Raw genomic sequence first — 23,631 nt, 5'->3', positions numbered from 1 at the left:
GAGCCAACTAGGGTTGGGAAGAGATTTTCTTGTGGTGGAGGAGAAGGACGATGGAGGCGAATACAAAGGAGAAGATAGAAAACCTAACCACGAGCCGCGGACTCTTCCAACGACTGGTGGGCCTTGCGATTTGCTCCCCTTGAGCTCTCTCCCTTCTCAAGCCCTCATGCAAGAAGAAGAAGTAGAAACACAAATTTTTTCATTCAAATCTTCATTAGCTATTACAAGAGAAAAGACCCATATATATAGGTCTCAAGTATACATGAAGAAATAAAGACTAAATTGCCCTCAGGGCCCCAACATGACTCAACTCAACATAAGGGTATAAAAGGAATACATAAAATAAAATGCATAATAACTAAAATATAAGCTCTGAATCGTGGCCGTCGATCTGCGATGCTTCCGACGATACACCTGCTTGAACCTTGGATCGATGTCCTCATCACTAAATCATAACAACATTCAGACAAAGGTATATAACATTGATATACAAGTTTAAAGACAGGTTGTAACACCTCAATTTTCACGCTTGATCTTAGTTGTTGAAGTGTCATGATTGTCAAGTAGAGAGAAAAAGCTTGCTATGCACTAATCCAATCACCCTAAACACCTTAGCATACATGAATTCCTGTTAAAAAAAGTACACTATTTCAGACTACCTTAAGTTCTTCAGAACAACTAGTTTGACTGATTTGATTTGGTCAATAATGTAGAGACAAGGTTGATCCCTAACAATGTACCAGATCTCACTACTCCGTCCAATTCATAACATCATATCAAATCTTTTTCTAATCATAACATCTCAAACAAACCGGCATTCCATCTGAGCCACCATGCATGCCCGACACTGCAAATTTGAGATCTTATCTCATCACGTCCTTCAATATCCTCACAGCCACACTCATTAGATATATTGCAAAATCATATAGTCATTATAAAAGTTGCAACCCCAACCAACCATTATGCTTAACAATCTCCATCATAATGCTTCTTGACCAGCGAACACGGGTTTTCTCCTGAATGGACCAATCGACCACCACATCATCATGCCAACATACACGTTTCAAGTTCGATCGATTCATTTTTTACCACACGTATCCCAATATTCGATCAATAGGTAGATGCCCATTCAGTCAACCAATAATTATGCACATCACATTTTTTAATGGAAAAGGGGTTGGAAAGGTTGTTGGAGAAGGGGTTGTTGGGAAAAGAATTCTAAATTTGGAGAATCTAGATTATACTCTAATGGACCTTGTAATTCACTTCTCCACCCCTTTTGCAGTCATTCACATTTCTAGCTATGAGAAACTAAAAAGCTAGAATCCTGTAACTTCTGAAGCTTTTGCTCCCTCTACGCAGTGGACAAAGTTAAACCACTTAAATCTTTTACCTCTACAAAATGGCTTGGTGAATATTTTTTAGATTTGTTGCTCATATATTCCTCATAACTGAAAGCAATTAAGTTGTATAAATTATATTAACAGAATTGTGACATGCGCTATTCCACATGTCCTTCATTGAACATTCAGAAGAGGCGCATCCACAGATGTATTTCTCAAATAACTTATATTTAGCTTACATTTGATTATTAGAAGGAAATTAGGTATGTCGCATCAATCCATTTAGCAATATTCCTTTAATGAATGAACCAAAATGTTTGAACAAAATAATAAAACATCCAGGGTCACTTGTTCTTTTCCGGAATTTATCTAGCCCATAGCTTTATGTAATAAATCACTTAATAGAAAGAAACTAGCTAAACAGCTACTCATAAACTTTTTAAGCACGCAAGGAAATAGGATTTAGGTTTTATTTGGGACAGCTTTTGGCCACTGCCTTTTTACTGCTTTTAAGAAATTTTTATGCTAGAAATATGCGATCGAAAACAGTAAGAAAATTATTCTAAACAAAGTCTTAATCAATAACAAAAGCAATTGTAAACAAACAAAAATAGAGCAAAGAATTGGTGAATGATAATTCTAATAAAAAATTATTAAGCATTTATATACTAATACTATGCATTCAAAATTTTTCTTCCTAAAATATAGTATAAAAGATAATTTCAATAATAGGTTAACTAAAATTTACTAGAAATACCTACAGCATAGGACTTCCGTCGCTTAAGTGCCTCACGAGCAAGATCATCATCTCCTTTCGCAAGAGCAAGTTGAGCCCTCCGATACCTAGAAGGAAAAACAAGCCAACTCTTCACATGATGAAGATATTAACTTGGTTAATGATAAACACCATAAGTAGCGAAAAATATTACCAATCATCAGAAGCTTGTTGAGCAGCTTTATACTTATTCTCCATCCTTTTTTGAGAAGCTAAAACCTTCAAAAGAAAACCAAATGATAAAATATGGAAAAAATTTGAAAGAAATAATAATCGCTGAAACAAAAGCCTCATACGCAAGAGTTTTTCATTCATCATTAGATTTAATACCGGTTTCCTTTTATGTATCGTGGATCTGCGTGGAGAGGGGAAGGAATTTAGAATTGTACAATTTAAGATAGCATTGTAGAACAGATTGTAATTACTTTTCCATCTATAAAAAGTAATGCACAACATAGAAGCTTTACATATGGATAACATTCCCATTTTCAAGATTAAAGCATCTTGTTTACATTAAATAAAAGAGGAGAAGGATCTCAATCATAGACCATTTACAAATAGAATAGAAATGTGATGTTATTTTAGGAAAGTGAGCAAACCACTTAAATCAAAACTACTTTTTTGACCAGTTCCTTCACAACACACATAAATTTACCTCAATTTTAAGGGCAAGTTAAATTTTGAAAAGGAATTCTGAATATGAGACTCCCACACTACCTTATTATGATAAATGGAAAAGGAAAGAAAGTGCCAATTTATACCTCATTCCCTCCCCTAACACATGCATGCAAGATATAAATGCTCAAAAAAGGTTCAACCAGACGTCAGAATGATAACTACAAATTCTTCCACCGACGGCCACCCTTTCCATAATACAACACAATGCTCCAGACTCATAGTACGATAAACGCATCAAAGCAAACTGTTCTAGGAAAAAAGCCAGGCACAGTGTGAAAGAGCTAAAGCCTAAACACAAACATTTTATGTTATTGCCTTGCTCTTGACAAAAGCATTTTATCATCGTCTGAATTTTTTCAAACAAAAGTTAGATTTTTATGTTTCATCCATAAGCATTCAACTTTCATTTACTTTATAATGTCTACAAAAATATTCCCATCCACATGCCTTGAATTTAAAAATTTAACAAGCAAGCTCTACATTGATCTGCATGATCTTTTATTATATAAATCATAATTGATATGCAAATAAAAGCATGCACTCTTAAAAAGAATGCTTTCATGTTCCCAGATAATAACAGGAAATGCCACAACAAAGATAGTCCTACGCTGCCCCCCTAGTTTATAAACGATAATGAATAAATCGTTAGTAATGCTTATTAATGCTGCTCTAAACTAAAATGAAAAGAAGGCTAGAAGACTAAAAACTGTTAGCATGAGCAGCCTACACACAAAAGAAAGCACTCATATGCAGAATAGACAATAGCAAATGAACAACCAGTTTCAAAGATAGACATGTAAGAAGGGAAGAAAAAAAAAAAACTGTTTAATAAGGGAGACAATCATATTTGGATATTTCTCAAACGAAAATTATCTCAAGGGAGACCACAATTGCATTGGTTATCAATATAATATTGGGTATTGAAGCTATTACATTCACTTGCTTTGCATATAGAAATAAAAGCAATTGGAAGTACCTGGGCTGTCGCTTGGCGCATCTTTGTCAAGTCATCATTCATTTCAAGAACTGCTTGATCCAAAATTTTTTCTGGATCCTCCACGGAACTAAGGATTGCATTTGCATATGACTGCAGTCACAAATATGTCATTATTGCGTATTGGTGTATGTATGTACACAATAGAAGTATGAGGGAAAGGAAGACGGGAGCATTTCAGAAGCCGAAAATTTTAAATAATATATCCTGAGTCTAACCTTGATTACTCTCGCTAGGCGGTCAAAAAGATTCATTTGCGCTCCAAGAGCTCCACCACCACGCCCAACACATTTTAGTGCATTGCAATTGGATGTTTGAATCCCCATGGCTTTTAACCTTCCCACTGCAAATGAAGAATAAAGCAAATTTTAAATTTACAGAGCATTCAAAATTACAAGGTATACCATTTGAATTTCTTCAAAATTTTGAAATCCCATTTTCTTGACTCGGTAAGCATGCTCAAGTAAAAAGACGAGAACACCTAAGAACATACCAATAATTTGGAATTTTGCAGTTATAAACAAAATACTTACCAAAAAAAATTTAAACTATAAGCAATCCTTATTCGAGACATAATAAATGAATATTCTGACATAAGATTAAGAAAGATACCTACAGAAGAAGACTAAATCTGAATTTCCTTATTTACTAATTTTACAAGGTTCTCAATGTTTTCATCTTACAAGAAACTGCTGAAAGAAGCTCTTACATAACGTTATAAGCAATACTTTCTATTGTGGTTCTATGTCAAAAAATTTCTAAAATGAAATATTTTGTGACTACAGAGTTTGAAGCATGCTAAATCAGCAATGCGCAACATTTCATGGCCCTAATTCCCTATAAAGGGCAAGTAGTTTTAAACTTGCATGTCAAACTTTGCTTTTTCCCAGTCATGTTAGGCGGGCATTCCTCTCCTTTTCTCAACCTTTCAATCAAACCGAAGAATTTTACAATGACAGAATTATGTGCAATGTGCTTAGCTACATGACATTATCAATATTTTATTTCATAGCCAATTTAGGGAACTGGAAGAGTTTGAGAATTCAAAGATTGGGTATCATGTATAGGACTATAGGAGTGAAAGTTATATGAAGGAAAATATCATAGTTATATCATTAATATCAAAGAAACTACATCACTAGCCAATTTACAGGTTATTAATCAGACGGCTGCTGAAGAACATATGTAACTCAATTCGGATTGTTTTATGGCACTCAACAGATAGCCAACTTGTAAGTATAGGCGGCAAAGATCAAAAAATAATAAATGCCATCAAATTAGTTACAGAAGCTTGAGCTTGATTTATTTGCATGATAGATCACAACCACATAAATGTTCATTAAGTGTTACCAAACTGAGGAAACAATTAAAACTAATTGCCTCCAAATCATAAATTTTCAATAACTGAAAATCTTCAACTACAGTATTGAGGTCTGCTAATTAAATAGAAATCTGTCAATGCACCACACCCTAAGCGGGTTTATCCCATTAGCTTTTGATTTTACACGGAATCAAACAATAATTACAGAAATATCCCTTTAATATCAAGTTTTTCACAAACATGCAGAAATATACTCTAGTCTATCTTTCATGGTTATGATAGTTACGATATCCCTCATGGATCCCTACCAGCCATAACATAACATAGATTCGACATCTAGCATGAAAGTTTGTCATGGCAATCCATCTGAGAATTTTCTAATTATAAAAGAAATCCAACCCATATTTGGCATGAATCTTTCGATTGGAACCTGTCAATTAGAAGTTTTGATAACCAAACTACTAAATGGTCAGCACATCTCCATGAATTTCAATATATTCTTCACGCAGCCTTGAATTCACGACGGATCAATACCATGTGGAAATCAGCTTTCCATCGCAATAAAGCAAGTGGCAATCCTAGTATATTATCTTGAAAATCTTCAGAGAAAACTGTAAAATAGAAAAGGAGGCAAGGTGGGATATTCAGAGATCTCTGTTTAGCAATCATATTAAAGCTAGAAAAAAAAAGGAAAACTTTCTCCCATTGATCAATAGTAAAAAAATGACATTTTCTCCATTATTTATCAGAACCATGGAGCCTCTGTAGCTTAATATCATAACAGATGGTGGAAGTATGAACATCATTCATGCAAACCATCTGTACAATAACTTCTTAAAATTTAATACCTCAACATAGTTGAAATACCATTCACAATTCATTCCACTTTCTAAATCAGTAGATGATGCCCCTTCTTCCATTTCATAACCAATTCTTACTCCCAGTTTTACTTCAGAACAAGTAACAGCACCTCTACCGAGAACAAACAATGCCCACAAAATGCTATCTATCTGAATTTGCAATAAATCAGCATATATCATATATTATAATTTAGTCTGTTTCAAGTGTTGAAAATGATTTTATCACACCAAAGGAATGGAGCTTTTGTGAAAAATAACAAATGAGGTTGATCAGTCTCTTGAAACATTTTACCTACTACGCTTAGCCACATAACATTTTAAAAGCAACAAATGTAAAGAGGAAAGCAAAAGGCATTCTCACTTCAAACAGATCAACCAAACGCTTGAGTGACCATGGAACTTGAATTTTCTCTAGTTCTACTCATAACAAGGTGCTAGATCTGCCCAAAATCTATACTTTTAACCGATTTAAAATATCCTCGAACAAAAAACTCCATCAAAATGACATTATGGAAACTTCAACAAAAGAGCGAATTCTCAAATCGCTCGTCCTTTCAGCAACAGCAACTTCCTCTTCTCGAAGTAGCCTAATCACCTTTCGAGAACCCGCACAATCTCAAAAATCATGCTCAAACTTTTAAATCAAGGTTAAAGAGTCCAACTAAAGATTGACAATGGCATATATAAATGCTCCATTTCAGAATTAACGCAATCTGCATGCCAAGCATTAAATAGCAAAACGATCCTAAATACCAAATGATGACGCAGAGAGTTCGTACCTCCACCATTGAAGAAGGAGGTCCTCAAAGGAGGACAGCGGACCAGAACCATCTTAGGAGGAGGGCACAAAGAAGAAGATGGAGATGGCACCATGCTCAATCCCCTAATTGGCGCTTTCATCGCCATTTCTGGAGGAGAAACAACACGTAGTTTCCACAGAACAGCAAGGAGAACCGGCAGAGGAGAAAGCTTTCAGCTAAAGATCGCTTGAGCAGCGCTCCAGAAGAACAGATAAACCAGAGGAGTGGAAGGAACGCGATGACCCCTATTTTTTTATTTTTATTTATTATTATTAGTTTTCTAGATCGAATGATGGATAGGAATTTTTATTGTGTTCGATGACCCGACGCAGCTCTACCTACGGATTTCAGTTAAATGGAGTCACGTAACAACCCAAAGAACTGATCCAAACCCGTTGTATTATTTATATATTCCACGTGTTTTAACTATTTCGAGTTGGCCCGACCTAGTATATATGAATTGGGGCGCCAAAAGTAAAAACGTCCGCCTTCTTTAAAGATCTAATAACCTTTTGTTGGATATTTCTATAGACGTTATACAGGATTTAAGGTTTAAAGAGCGCAGAGAAAGCTTTCGCGAAACGGTTCGAGGAGATGGAAGAGACAAAAATGGATTTCTCTTTGGAAGACATGGATGATTTCGAGGAGACTGTAGGGACGTTTAATGTTGATGATTTTTTTTTGATTTATTAGAAGTAATTTTTTATCTATATAGAGTTTTTAGAATATAAAATTTTAAATTCTAACTATGCATGCAACTTTTTTTTTTTTTGCTTGATACCGATATATCTCGGTTTCGACCAATATGATGTATTATTATGAGTTCAACATGTATTGTACATCGAAACTGAGCAATATCTTGATTATATAGTACCCTATACTGAGCTTATTCATGATTACCGATCTTTGTACCAAGACCAAAGTTTCGAGTCAACTCGGTACCGATCGGTACTGCTCGGTACTTATAGGTATCACTCGGTATAAACTCACTGTGTAGTTGTTCTGAGCTAATCCAAGATCATAGTACGTAGTACCGCACGATCTTTGTACTGAGACTAACAAATATTTTGACTGCTCGGTACTGCTCGGTATTTATACTCGGTATCTCGGTATTTATTCTCGGTATAGTTTATCGGTATTGAGACTCGTTATTTATACTAGGTATTTAATCTCGATATAAACTCAGTATTGTTTTGCACATGTAGTTTTTTACTGCCCAGTCTGTATAAGAATTTGAAATATTTTTTCGCATGGTGTTTACAACTATGAGAATGAAGCATATGATAAATATTGTCATTATGCGCATTCTCATGATTTTAGTGTTCGAAAAGAGCATCATTCATTCAAGCAAAATTCAAGGAGAATAAAATCCAAGGATTTTGTATGTTCGAAAGCAGGATTCAAGAAGAAAATTGACATAAACGCAAAGGCAAAATTTTGAAAATCAAGCACAGGAATCGGATGTCCAGCTATGATAAGATTTTCGATTAGTGAAGATGGAATTTAGATGGTGAATAAATTGATAGAGAGTCACAATCTCAAATTGGCTAGGCCGGATGATCAACATTTTCTCAAATCATCTAGGCACATTAGTGATGAGAATGCATCTGTTCTGAAATCTATATCAGAAGCTGGGATAAGAGCAGTTAATGCATTTACATATCTATCTGATGAAGAAGAAGATGTAGGAAATATGGGGTTCACAAAGAGGGATGCATACAACTATATTCAAAAAGAGAGGAGAGCCAAGATTGAGAATGGGGACACCAATTCACTAATCCAATTATTTAAAGAATGGGTAGCTGCTGACAACATGTTTGTATGGGATATCTTAACTGATGAAGATGACAAATTGTTGAATTTTTTTTGGGTTGATAGGTTAAAGAGAATTGATTATGACTGCTTTGGAGATGTGATTATTTTTTATACAAACTACCATCTGAACAAATATAATTTAGCATGTGCCCCTATTATTGGAGTGAATAATCATTGGTAAATTGTTCTATTAGGTGTGACATTTTTATCTGAGGAGACAATTGAGTCTTTTACCGAGCTATTTAGAATATTTTTAAGAATTATGGATAATAAACATCCCATAATTATATTTATCTATTAGGACCAAGCAATTGCTAGAGTAATAGAGATTGCATTACCTAATACACGGCATAGGTTGTGCCAATGACATATTTACAAGAAGGCTCATTCCAAAGTTTGGTGCTCTAACAGTAACAACAAAGTGAAAGGCCTATTTTATTATTATTTCAGCAAGTATGATTCTGTGGAGGAGTGAGAGAAACTGGAATGAAATGATCATAGAAGGAAACCTCTAGAGTCATCAATGGTTGAAAGATCTGTACAAAATCAGGAAAAAATGGTCTATAACATTCAACAAAAAATATTTTAATATTGGCATTTTATCTACACAATGTAGTGAGTCCACCAATCATGTATGCCATGAAATTTCCAAGCCAACAAGTTTTATCACTGACTATTTTCTGGAGTTGGAAAATGTGATGAAGACTTGGTGTAGGAATGAATAAGATGAATGTTTTAAATATAGTCAAACGGAGATACAACCTTATATACACAAGTAGAACATTCAAAGGGATTGGCAGCAATATTAGGAACTAATTTATATGTAGCTGGCATAGTCTTACAATAAAATGCTTGCCGAATTTCACAACCAATTGATTACAAACTTCTATAAAAGTTGACGTTCGGCATCTAAAATGAATATTCAGAGAATATCCCTACATAACAAATAATAAAAAAATAATATTTAAGTTTATACCGAGTAATTACTTTGAGTACCGAGTAATATTACAGAGCTTTCAATTTGATTAATACTGAACCTTGTCAAAAAATTTCACACAGTATTAAATATATAATATATTATATAATAATGATAAACATTATTTGGAAGATATGTCTAAGCTTATACCAACTAATAACTTTGAGTACCGAGCAGTACCGAGTAATATTACAGAGCTTTCAATTCGATTAATACCGAACCTTGTCAAAAAATTTCACTCAGTATTAAATATATAATATATTATATAACAATGATAAACATTATTTGGAAGATATATCTTAGATTATATCGAGTAATAACTCTGAGTACCGAGTAATATTACAGAGCTTTCAATCTGATTAATACCGAACATTATAAAAAAATTTCACTCAGTATTAAATATATAATATATTATATAACTACGATAAACATTATTTGGAAGAAATGTATAAGCTTATACCGAGTATTACCTTTTAGTACCGAGCAGTACCGAGTTGTACCAAGCAGTACCAAGCATGTAAACCGAATAATAAGGACCATTGTAGAAAACAATTTATGTATATTTTTCCAATAATAAATACTATTTTAAAAATATATTTATGTTCAAACCGAGCTATACTGATAATAAAGATCAATACCAATCGGTAACAAGAAATACCCATCTGTACTGAGTAGTACTGATCTGTACCGACCACGAAGCTCTGATTGATTAAAGATGTTTTTACATGAGACATTTAAAGTTTTACAGCAGCAATTAAAGTTTATAAGTAAACCCTAATCCTAAAAATTTTATTTGTAATTTTTAACCACAAGTATATGAGAAAAATATTTGCTTCGGAAGAAAATTCTAACATGAGGCATTATTTCTCTGAAGTTAATCCATCGAAAATTTGCTTCAGAATGACTGAAGATGCTTGTGAATGCGAAGAATATGAACAGTTGCAGAAGAAATGCTTCGTCTTTGAATATGGTAAAGCGAAGTGAATCGCCGCTGTTTTTTATTTAAAAATTACCATTATTTTCAGGTCGGGTAGGGTCGTCGGGCCATCATCATTCCAAATACGCACATACTATATACCCATTCTTCACCGGGCCGGGTCCACGGTAATGTGGCTGCTATGTGGCGCCATTTAACTGGCATCCGGAGGAAGAGCTATGTTCGGACACCAGATACAATAAAAATTCGATGGATAGAGGGGTCAAAGATAGATGGATAAAGGGGAGTGAGAACGTAAAGGTATTCCAAATCAAAATTAAGCTTCTGGTTTTAGATGAAATAACTGTTTTTGGATTTAGAAACGTTTTTATGGGTTATTTAGTTGTCTAAAAAAAATTCAGTATAAAAGAAATGAAGTGTAAAAAGAATATAATGTAAAAGAAATATTTTTAAATTGTTTGAATTATTGTAAAGTAAATACATGTGTTTTTTTTTTGAAGTAAAATAAAAGTAATGTCAAGTACAAAGATGGAGGAAGCCTGCGGGTAGCGATGGTAGTGGTGACAAGTGGCAAATGACAGTGGTGATGGCAGCAGCGGCGGCAGACAGATAGTTGTTGCTGACGGCGGCAGACAACAATGTTGGTGGATGGTGGTGATGCTGAGTTTGGTGGCTGCTACTAGTGGTGGGTGGCAGCATCAGTTGGTGGTGGCTCGCGGATGGAGACTGTAGTGGCCTGCAACGGGTGTTGGTCAAGCAAGTTTGTTTGTGGTGTAAACGATTATTGTTTAAAAAATGGGTGAGTTTAGTTTACCTCAAAATGAACTAAAATGATTTAAACTAATTTTATTTTATATTACTTTACATTCTTTTTTCATCCTATCAATAAGAAATTTTTCAAAACCCGTCTGAAATATTTTACACTCCTTTTACTTTCAACCAAACAACTCCTATCAGAAGAAGTTAGATAAATGATTTAGAGCAGGTAATTCAATGTTATATTAATTATTTTGAGTTCTAATTTATAGATGATTTTGAAGTTATAATTATAGACTTCTATGAAATAAACTCAAACTGTTTAGCAAAAAAAATTCAAACCTTGGAGTCCAATTTTAAAAAAAATTTGAAGTCATTTAGAGTTACTTATGATTTATTATATTTTATGGAATCTATTTATTCATTAAACTTCAAATTTTGATATAGTGTATTTACTATTTAAAACCCATTCAATTTTCTTTTTTCATATTTTAGAGTTTATTATGAGCCCAGTGAAATTTATGTTACAATTTTGGGACTTTTTAAAAATTAATTGTGAATTTTGCAAATTTAAAGGCTACTTAAAATATTTTCATTGTATTGACACTATAATTTGATTATTAACACCTTAAATGAACTCCAAATTAGTTATGTAGAATTCATTTGAGACAGTTTTCATACTACTTTATAAAACTGATTTTTCATACTAAATTTTTTTTAAACCACAAAGCTACTTTAAAATTAAGAAAGATATCCCAAATAAAATCCTAAAATTAAAAATCAAAGATGATTTTATAAACAATCATGGAGAATTTGAACTCATCTAGAATTATTTATAATTTATGATGATTTATTGATTTTAAACTTAGATTAATGTTGTTTTCTAATTCCAAATAGTTTTAAATTATTTTTCCCTAATTGTCTTACTTAAATCCATTTGGTTGTAAGAACATTGAGTTTTTTTTTTTTAAATTTAGAATATTAAAGTTTTAAAAAGTTATACTAAATTTATTAAAATTCTTGCCAAAAATAATTTCAATGAATTCAATATAAAAATAAAATTAATATTTTGCAATGGGAAAATTAAAGTCGCATTTTCTTATATAAAATCAAGATAAAAAATGCCAAACAAAATTATTTATTAAGAAAAGATCAACTTGTTCTATAAACTACACAAATTAAAAAAAGATAAATAGAAAATCAGATTTTATAAAAAAATTATGAGGAAGATGAATGTTAATAATCAACTAATGAAATAACATAACTGGTCATAATTAACCTAATTAATAATCTGAAATTAATAGTAATTTAAATATTAAACTAATTAGCCTAGTTAATCGCTAATTAGCTTATTTTAATAACTATTTTTCAAATAAATCATTACAAGGGATCTGAAAAAATATATATAAATAAACAAGCAATACAAAAACTGAAATTCAGAAAAACTTCTAAATAATAAACAAGTTGGCTGTGATTTAGATTTTCTAACATATTTATTAAACAAGTTAAATTTGAATTGGCCTGTGAACCCACTTTTGACACGAAAATGACCCATTTATATATATATATATATTTTACTTGTGGGTATAATCTTTATCATTTTTTTTATCAAATATCATAAACTTTATAGCTAACTTATAAAAAAATTGGCCAAAACAAGTAAACAGATCGAGCTCAGGTCTTTCAAAGTGCTAGCATGTCAAATTTAAGTTGGCCTTTCTAACCTGTTTATTCAACATATTGGATTTAGATTGATTGGATTTGAGTCAGACCAATTTCAAATCCCTTAAATATGACCCATCAACCTATTTTGACACCCCTACACTGTATAATACAATCAGGCTGCCAAAAGCATTAGAAAATAGAGATTCAACTTCTGCAAATAAATAAATGGCACTATCCCTCTATCAAGTAGGAAGATATTCATCCCTGTAATAAATTTATATTTCTACTCACATTTGCTCTGAAATCAGAGAAATGGATCAAAAAAAGATTGAAGAAACCTGGAACAAATTGCTGATTTTGTGACTAATTTCTCATGAAAATTGGTCAATCATCATCATGGAGCATAAAATCATATACTTGCAGCTGGTTTCTTCAATTTTTTTTTCTCAATCCATCAATCTGGTTAGATATAAAATATCAACAGAAATAAGAACTTATTTTCAAAAACCAGAAACTGGGATTTAAGAACTAAAAGTTTCTTAATTTAATTCATCAATCTGATTTCCTGGAATGTGGTTTTCTATTAACTGATACATTTAGTACAGAGTCATCTTTGGAATCATCTCAACATTCACAAACCATGAAAAAGAAATCAGCTCAAAAAGAGCAAATGAATATGAAACTCACATATAGAATGTTGGGCAATAAAAACCTTCACTACTATACTGAAAACACTACTGATAATAATGCAGATTGAAGATGACTTGGAGAGCTATTATCACCAATTCACAGCAGATTAGTATCTTGTTTAGTTTGCAAGATGACTTGGAGAACTGTTGAACATGGCATGCCACATAAAGGCTCTAGATAGAACCATCTCCAGTTCATGATGGGTCCAGATCTGGGTTGGGAGGTGTTGAAGGAACATGACCATCTCCTGGAATTCAAGCTTTTGGAGCTTGTCTGACCACTGAGAACATAGATGTAATCAGTTGAAGTTTCTGTTTTTAAGATAAGAATCAATGGGAACTAACAAAATCATGAAAAAATAATGAAAAAGAAATAGGCTAAACTATTTATAGAGGCCCATTTTAATCCCAAATTATTCCCTTGATTCTTCTTTTAAACTTGTTTGACCTCCTGGGAAGTCCTCGTGTTGCACACCTGAAAAATTGACTTTTAACCTATGTTGCACGGATACACCTATTTATGAAGGCGTGCTGTATCCGATACACCGATACACCGATACGCCTCCGATACTCTACCGATACGTGTCGGATACGCCAAAGACGTATCCAATTAAAATACTATTTAATTTCAAAAGGACACGCGTATCCGATACACGTGTCCCTTGAAAAACAAAAAGAAATCCGAAAAAAAGACATGTCGTATTTACTTCCGCGGTTGCGAGCAAGATTCTCTCATTTCCGAGATGAATTTGAGTCTCTTGATGATATGAAAATATTAAAATTTACTAATCTTTCACTTGATGAGACTAAATTAGATGATATGATATTTATTTAAGATGATATATAAGTTCTAAGACAAACAATTGAAGAAGATAATTATATCATTCCTTCTATTGAATAGTTGAAACTTCATGTGCTAGATAATTTATGTTTATGCTTTTGTTGTTGTACTAGACATTTAATGATGTTGTTGTCTTTTTTTTTTGTAATTCCAAATATTATGCATTGATTGCTTTCTTAATTTTTATGTATGATTTATAAATTATAACGCAGTGTCCGCGCCGTACCCGTATCCTGTATTTTTAAGAATTGATGTGTCCCATATCCGTATCGTGTCGTATCCGTATCGGTGCAACATAGCTTTTAACATGACACATTGATGAAAAAGGATTCATATAGACGACCCCACGTAGTGGGATAAAGGCTTAATGTTGTTGTTGTTGTAATAGTTAATTGATTCCTCAAATTTGAACCAGAATAATTGAACAAATGAACTATAATGGATCATATTTGAGGACTCGAGCGATCAAATCAAATCCAACACATGAAAAAGTTGGGATTAAAATGGGCTCGTAAAAATACTCCGGAGGGCTATTTTGACATAGTTCTCAATCATGAATAATCAAAAGTAGAGTATATACCCTTATGCAAAGAATTCCAAGACAATTTATAGGTTAGAAAATATTTTTTAAAGTAATTAGAAAGATTACATCTTGGTTTAATTGCTCTACTCCTAGCATACAGTGCATACTTGAAATCAAGCGCAATATCATACTATCAGAGATGCATCATCATCATCTGCTGCCTTATTCTAACTATTTCGGTTGGTTAAAAACTGTGAGTTTAACTAAACTTATACAATTACAGACTTGCTTAAACAAATTAGAATTTGTTTTAATTCTAACTAGAACACGTATCTGGTATGTTCAATTTTGTTGGTGAAAATATAAAATACAAGTAGTCAATTGGATAGGGTTTGATATAGATAAAAAAAGTGAGGAAATACAGCACTTGTGACCATATCATAATGTTTTGAATCCATATGATATGGTATGTCCAAACTGATAGGTTCTTCTAAGAAATTACTGTTTAACTTAACTTCACTTTCTTAGAAATTGGCATAACTTCCACTCTTGAAAACACTGACTAAAAGAAAAAAAGTTTGGTTCCTTAAACTTATAGATACTGAAAAATTCTATAATGAAGCCAAAAAATTAGAAAAATTGTTGTTTGATCCAAATCATTCGACCTCGCTGAACAAAGAAATTTGAATGATTGGGCCTTAGGAACAGATTCCCTACAAACTTGATTAATCTCAATCAGAAATCTGCAGACTCAAAAAATTCATGTCACGGCCTCTGTTGGGGGAGTCTTACGAGTATTTTTATATTAAAGTTTAAAAAGACTGAGTGTTTCATATCAAAGTTTAAGAAGACTGATTAAATTTAAGAGAAGACACTACTTAGATATTTCATCCTTATTTTAAGAGAACTTTATAATTCGGTTTCAGGTTTCTCATAGATGCAAGCCCCTATAATTAATTGCCCTCCCTGTTATGAGAGAGAACTTATAATTAAGGCTAATCATTAGGAGGCACTAAGTGCTCAGTGGAGAATTGAAACGATTTCATTTAGGTTTGGAAATTTACCGCCATGGGCTTAAAGTAGATTTGGGGGCAGGGGGGATCACGACGAGTTCGACCAAGGTCCCATGATTCAATCATCCAGAGTTGTTATGGACCCTGGTCCACTTAGTTAAAGGAGGTAGCCGACCAAAATTGACTAAAGGTAGATGTCCGACGAGACTGCAATTGGAGTTTCTTCTTGTTTAGAGAGAGAAAGGGTTTTTTTGTAAAGAGAAAGTGAGAGGAAAAGGGTGATAAAGATATAGTAGGAGAATGATTTCAGTTTAGAAAGAGAAAAGGAGAGCGAGTGCGATTGAGGGAGGTAGGGATAGATTGAGAGGTGAAGGAAGAGAGATTGGGAGGAATAGAGCGAAAAAGGTAGAGGTAGAGATTGGGGGAGAGAAAGAGATGAAGAGTGAAAAGGTAGTGAGTGGAGGAGGTATAGGCAACGATGGGCTTGACGACAATGTATATGGTACTAGGGCAGCTGGTGGTCGTGTATGTAGAGAGGAGGAGAGGGAAAGGTGGTTTGGTTGGTGTGAGGGCTTGGTCGTGCGGGTAGGAGGGTGTGCAACACAGAGATAACAAGAGATGGAAATGAGGCGGTAGATGCTGTGACAAATTGAGGCTGTGTTGGCAGATTTAGGTTAGTATTATGAGGAAGGTGGATCTTATTAAGATTTTAAAATGCTCTGATGATGTCTTCCAAGCTTTGTGAATCTTTGGTCAAAAGTTTTATTAGAACTCAAAGCCTTTCAACCTTATTTTGAATAGGAAAAATTGAAAGAATGTGCTTCGAGATGTTAGATTCGAATTTGTTTGTGGAGGAAACTCGATTTTACTACCAAGCAATCTTTTAAGTAAAAACAAGATAAATGAGAGAGATCTGAGGAAAGCTTAATATACTAATTTAGTATGGAGAGTGAGAGAGAGATGAAATCCTAATATCCTAATGTAGTAATTTTCATGTAATATGTTAGCCAAATTTAAGGACATTTATTGTCAATAAATTTAATTTTTTTGTGTGCATTTCATTAAAAAAGTAGAAAAAAACAAAAATAAAGAGAAAAAAATCATAATAAAACAAACCCACAATCCCTATTTACTAACAGCAGCTGCCCATCCTTTCTCTCTCATACTCTATGTGCTACATACCCTCCTACTTTTGTGACCACCTTCACACTCCAAGCAAAAGGATAGGGTACATTATACAAAAATGTTCTAAATTTAGATTTTTTTTTTAATTTTTAATTGATTTAAAAGGTATATATTTTAAATTAATTTTAAATTATTATAACAATAGATATATATTTATTTTAAATGAGTATCAATTCATTTGACAAGTTTTTGTCGTTCGCATGTGTCGAATTTTGTCCTTGTTTGGTGCTTGTGAGTGATTTTTTTGTTGTTTGTCTCTTGAGTGAATCCAAATAATTTGTTTCATCCATTTGGAAATTAAACGTTTCAGACACAATGGTGCAATCCATTAAATGAGAGATTTTCTTTCTTTATTAGATTTAATTGAGAATTTGACTCTTAACAAGGCACAATGGAAAAAAATGAATCATGTAGCCGACTCCACATAGTGGGATAAAGGCTTGATGTTGTTGTTGTTATAGACAGAATAGTGTCATCCGTTTTGTGAACGAATAACGTTCGAGCGATTTCACGCAATCTCATATCCACAATTTGTAATTTTTAATTGCATTCACTTAGAATTGAATGTAAAAGGTCTCTTATTGGTATTTTCAACATTTTGAACACAATAATGTGATTTGTTTTGTGAGCAAGCAACATTTAAGTGATTTTGCACAATATCAAGGCATTTTGAACTTGAATTGTGTGCATCACATCAATCAATCGACACTCTTATCACGCTTGCTTGAATCTATTATTAAACACATATGGAGGTAAATAGAAATACTTAGCACCTTTGCTATGATGCACGAGCACGGACATGATAGCATGGACATATGAATGTAAGTGAGCAGAGCAAGCTTGCAAGCCCGACTCGTTAACGAGATCACGAGTCGAGCTCATTGAGCCACGAGTTCAAGCTTGAGCTTGCACTAGAGCTTGTGTTGGAGCTCGTATATTAAACGAACTCGAGCTCAACCTGAAAGCTCATTAAGCTGCTCGATTAACTTTAAATATATTTAAAAAATAATAATTTAAATTATCATTATATAATATATTTTAAAAATTTTAAATTAATTTTGTATTAAAAATAAAAATTCTTAAAAGAACTAAAAATTTTAATTTAAAAATATGAAATCGAGCTTAACAATCGAGACTAGCTTGAGCTTAGTAAACGAGCTCGAGCTCGGTAAGAACTAAACAAGCTTAGCTCGATTAGGTAGATACTCGACTTGACTCGACTCGTTTATACCCCTACATGGATACGACATGATACGACATGATACGAACACGGGACATGTTAATTATTGAAAAAAGAGCACGTATATAAATTGAACACCATAATATAATTTTTATATTTTAAAAATAGTGTATAGAAATTAAACAAATAGAATATTAAACATAATTGAGAAATAATAAATCATTTACCTATAATTTATGCTTTAAATGATTAATATTAAAATGTCGCAAGTCAGGTGTCAATCACATGTGTCAGGAGAGTCAAGCATCGAGAGGGAAAATGTCAATGCTATCAAGAGTCAGGCGTCGATGTGTAATAGACATCAAATGTCGATGTTGAGACGACGTCAATATTGAGACAACGTTGGACAAAGATGAGATGTCGAGATGACTTGAGGGTGTGATCGTGGATGTCAAAATTGCTGGCGTCCAGAGTCAATATCAAGCCAATGTAAGACTTCGATATTGACATGGATTTGAAAAGATAATGTTGTGACAATGCTAAATGTTGATATTTAGATGGCATCAGACATTGTTGAGAAACTCTAACGACAACTCACCATAGAGAAATGAAAATAGGAATGTTTGGGAAATGAGTACTAAGTGTGAGTGATGATTTAGGGCTGTGGAGAGGAAATAAGAAATTTAATTTATATATTTTTAATAAATAAAAATTTGAAGCACAAAAAATTATACTAAAAAAAAGATTTTCATAAAATATTTAAGCCACACACCAATTTGTCCGACATGTATTGTAGGCATGTGTTGGATACGTGTAGTGTTTAATATGTGTTGTACACTGCATATATCTTTGAGGAAAAGTGTCAGTGCATCATAGCTCATTTGCTTTCTTTCCTTATAATTCTCATATTTGTAATCCTATAACTTAAAATTATGCAATTAGTAGTACATCATTTAACACTAAATATGAATATGAATTTTTTAAATGTTTGGCCAAGTCTAATATGATGTTCACATTTCATAATATACATATTTTAATTTCTTTTATGAAATCTGATGAGGACATCGTCAGCATTGTCGACGCCGGAGATCGACGGCCACGAGCATGACTTGTATTTTGTCATTTATGTAGTAGCGTATTTATTTTGTTGTTTTTTCCACTTTTGCCCTTATGGACATTTAGTCGCTTATGTAGCCCGGAAGGGCATTTGTGTCATTTCTTATTCTCTCATTTTGGCCTATTTATATGAGGCCTCATGCTTTGTAATTTCAGTTTTTGAATGAATGAAAATTTGCCTCTAATGTTCTCTTTGTGAGTGCAAAAACCTCCACGATCTCTTAGTGAGTTCGTAGGAGAATCTAGATCTCTTTGTGAGTTCTAGGTTTTCCGTGTCCTACAAATCTTCTTTTCTTTATTTCTCAAGATTTGCCTCAACCAAGTTGAGGCGCAAGCCTCATAAAAAAAACTTGAGGCGCAAGCATCGAGGCGTTTTTTACTGGAATTGCGCAAAGGCGGGCCTCAAGGCGAGCCTCATATTATTAAATCTGAAATAATAATTCAGATTTAATTAATTTATTTACTCCCCATGGGACCCACTTAATTAACCTTACTCCACCCTTCCCCTCCATGCTTGGTCGAAACCCCCTTCCTTTGGAAGTTGTTTTGAATTTTCTTTAAACCTGTTTCCCCTCTCCACGTTTTCTCATTAATGCAATTTCAGAAAACTGAAATTGTTTGTCTCAGGAGATTTTTCTCTCCTACCCGAGCTCTTCTTGGGCCTTAATTGTTTTCCCTACCCAAACTTTTCAAAGTGCCCAAGCCAAACCCACTTTCCTCCACCAACCCGTGACTCCCCACGGCTAGTCCTAGCCGATCTCCCCCATCCCTCACGCCGGCCAACCTTCTCCACTCCAAGCCGCCACCCTCCACCACTCTGGCCACCATCCCAGAACGATGATCTTAGGTTCCTTCTTCCTCGGAGTGACCTCGGTTCTAATGTGGAGACGCTTCTTCCGCTGAAGCCTAGATTAGTTGAGCGCATGGGCTCCAAAGGTGATAGTTCTCTTTATTAAATCATGGATTATTGTTTATTGTCGTAGCCTACAATTATTTTGGTGTTTTCTTGAATTGTTTGGTTAATCGATGTCACTATTCGTTGCCTAAACGAGTTAAAAACTAAGAGTTCAAAGGATCACTCTTTTATTATAAATGATAATTTTATTTTGGGTTATTAAGTTCCAATTGATCTCTTTAATTTCCTAAAGTAACTCCTCCATCGCATATACGTTTCACATCAAAATCGAAACTAATATTGCTAGCAAGAAGTTGATTTCATGATACACTGACAGTTGTTGAGCATAAATTGGAACGTGAGCCGTACCAACATAAACTTTTCTCAAGTACTACCAAGATTCCACATCGAACCCAAATGATTCCTTATCTTAAAAAAAAGACATCCAAAATAACAACTTAATGAAACATATATTGGTTCCAGCTAGAGCATCTGAATTCAACTGTGAAAACTTATCAAAGTCAACCTCTAGGTACTGATTTATGAGTAAGATATTGTACACTTACCGTTAACAGAAAACTGGCAGATATATACACAAGAAACTCTGGTAATGAATCTCCTTCAGCTAGGTATGTATCCCACAGCCGTGTAACGAGATGAAATGGGATCTATATATTGTTACAAAATGATTTAGCTACTTAAGATGATGGCCGATTCCTACAGAGTGAGCAAGAAGAAAACGCACCTCTCGTATCAAGAGGCAATTGAACCAACGAAAAGCAAACTGAAGAAATTCCAGTCCTTGTTCCTCCATGTGTCTTGAAACAGGTTCTTCCAATTCCCAAAAACATAAACAGAGATGGTTGGAGTCAGATCTACTAGAAATCACAATTTTTTTTGAGTTTCAAGGAAACAAAGAGAAGCTCGCCGAAGTCAAAGATTGAGTATTTTATGACATTCAAATAAAAACGTTTGTAACCTCATTCTGCCAGTTGATTCCTAACAGAAATAATAAAGAAGATAAAGCAAACAGAGATAAACTTGGGGTGGAACACAGGCATGTAGATGGTCGAAATAAAACGCAGAGATTTAGAAGAACTAAGAGGAGAGAAATCCGGTAAATACCGTCAATTCGTCGAACCAGTTCTTTCAATTTAAAGACAAGACGCTGTATTCCTGGCTGAGCAAAAGTGTAATGGTCCTGCATGCCATCAAGCAGCTTAGAAAGACACCAATAACAGTCCGCTTCAATATTGGAGATTGTTTGCGGAGAAAGTTGAGAAATGTTCCAACTCTCCATATTTCCTTCAAGATGCTCTTCCAAGAATACTATTAAAAATGGAGTCACAAGATCGTTGATTCCTTGGACATATCCACTTGCTGGATGACGAATAGCCCTAAAACAAAGTTTGGATAAATTACAACTTAGATGATGTAAATAAATTAAAAAAATAGATAAACAAAGTTTTTCATGCTAAGTAAGATTTTTGATACCTAAGGAAATACTTATAGAACTTAACATAGAACCAAAGAATATTTGAAAGCAGGAGTTCATCTCAAAATCAATTTGGATTCATGTCGGGTAGGTTGACTATGGAAGCCATACATTTATTAAGAGATTTGATGAAGAAATATAGAGTAAATAAGGAGTATCTACATATGATATTTATTGATTTAGAAAAAACATATGATAAAGTTCCAAGAGAAGTGCTATGGAGAGTTCTTGAAAAAAAAGGAGTCAATAATGTTTATATTCAAATCATTAAAGATATGTATGCAGGAGTTATTACTTGTGTTCAAACCAACGTTTAAAATTGCGCAATAAAAGGCGCGCCTCAGCGCAATTTCGTCCATTTAAGCCTCAAAGCCTACGCAATAAGTTTAGTTTATGAGGCTTACGCCTCAAGTTTACTGAGGCGTCTCGCCTCATATATTTAAGGCGTCGCCTTTTTAAAAATTAACCTCTTTTTTTTCAGTTCGGACCCCCAGTTGCCGACGTGGCGCGCCTAGTGAAATGTCGACGTTGCATCAACATTTAAACCCTTGTAAAGGTCGAATGGCGGAGTCGACGTTTCGATTTTCAAGTTACAGTAAACTTTCGAACTTCCAAGCATTCACTCCGGAGCAATTTCAAGCATTCTTCACTCAGTTTCTTCTAAGATGTCATCACCCCCAAAGAAAAAGGTAACTTAATGCTATGTTTTCTGTTTCGTAATGCGTATTTTATGGTTATGCTATGCGTTGGTGTTCAAGGCTCTGAAGATCTTAGGATTTTATGCTTATTCTATGCGTATGCATGGCTTCTCGAAACTTTTTAAATGTTTGATACTTTGATGCCACCGTGTTTTCTCTGTATTCAGGGTTTACTATGAATTTATGTTGAAATTTGAAACATAAAACCTAACTAGATTGCTTCCATTTACGCATTTTCTGTGCGTATTTTATACGTAAACTTTGCGTGTTCCATGCTTATGTTGTGCGTATTTTATGCGTGCGTATAATTTGCTGTCATTTCTTTGCAATGTTCGTTCTAATGCGTATGTTATGCGTACACTGTGCGTATGTTATGCGTACACTGTGCGTGACCGTTGCTTACATTGTGCGTTGTTTTTGCGTATCTCATTTACTTATTTTTTATTTTTTATTTTTTAAAATTTTCAGATATATGTTCGTCCAATAACCTATCGATGCTACGTTTCTACGTTTCGAACAAACTGTGATGACTTTGCTAAGCAAATTACTCCTGACTTCTTGGACACATTGAGACGTTTAAAGATCATACAATTTTTGGAATTTCTTGGGTTTGAGCAAAATGTCCCTCTGATTTATGAGCTGATCTCAAAGTGGAACATTTCAAAACAATGCTTTGTTATAAAAGGTCAAGCCATTCCTTTCACGGCTGATGAAGTGGTCCTTCCTACTAATCTGCCAAATAAAGAAGAAAAAATTTCCTGGCTTTCCTTAGCACATACTTCAGTTACATCATTGGAAATAAAGACAGACATGATGGAGATGAACAAGGAAACCCCCCCCACCCCAAGACTATGTTAAGAAACTTTATCATGTATTTATGTTCAAATTTACTTTTTCAACTTAACAACTTCAAAACCCCTAGGTTGCTTCAAAGAATAACAAATAATCTAGATGAATTTTTGTCAATAAATTGGGCTAATTCAATTAGGGAATTTTTAGTTGCAGAGTTTAATAAGGCATCCTCCAAGATTTCAAATAAGAAGTCAGCAGGTTACATCAATGGTTTTGTACCTCTA

At 33.7% G+C, this 23,631-nt stretch overlaps 2 protein-coding genes across 3 annotated transcripts in view; both read right to left on the bottom strand.

The window, feature by feature from the left end:
• LOC110095295 (probable membrane-associated 30 kDa protein, chloroplastic) overlaps positions 1–7,027 on the bottom strand; it is a 25,128-nt gene extending 18,101 nt beyond the window's left edge. Inside the window, exons 1-5 of the mRNA XM_020820769.2 lie at positions 6,751–7,027; positions 4,009–4,133; positions 3,773–3,883; positions 2,273–2,337; positions 2,105–2,186 (exon numbers count right to left, since the gene is read on the bottom strand). Of these exons, the coding sequence (XP_020676428.1) occupies positions 2,105–2,186; positions 2,273–2,337; positions 3,773–3,883; positions 4,009–4,133; positions 6,751–6,877 (510 nt within the window). The 5' untranslated portion in view covers positions 6,878–7,027. The remainder of the gene's footprint in view (positions 1–2,104; positions 2,187–2,272; positions 2,338–3,772; positions 3,884–4,008; positions 4,134–6,750) is intronic.
• Positions 7,028–13,440: 6,413 nt separating this feature from the next.
• Positions 13,441–23,631, bottom strand: part of LOC110095299 (GTPase-activating protein gyp1) — a gene marked incomplete at its 5' end in the record, with an annotated part of 27,545 nt that continues 17,354 nt past the window's right edge. The window contains 5 exon segments of one of the 2 annotated variants that reach the window (XM_028700096.1): positions 13,441–13,890; positions 20,929–21,030; positions 21,108–21,193; positions 21,488–21,563; positions 21,693–21,759. In XM_028700096.1, coding sequence (XP_028555929.1) covers positions 13,729–13,890; positions 20,929–21,030; positions 21,108–21,193; positions 21,488–21,563; positions 21,693–21,759 — 493 coding nt within the window. 2 annotated transcript variants of the gene reach the window in all.

Source organism: Dendrobium catenatum, unplaced genomic scaffold, assembly GCF_001605985.2.
Source record: "Dendrobium catenatum unplaced genomic scaffold, ASM160598v2 fragScaff_scaffold_1448, whole genome shotgun sequence".
NCBI lineage: Eukaryota > Viridiplantae > Streptophyta > Magnoliopsida > Asparagales > Orchidaceae > Dendrobium > Dendrobium catenatum.
Note: the sequence above shows the minus strand (reverse complement) of the source record. Positions and strands in the feature narration are given on the sequence as shown.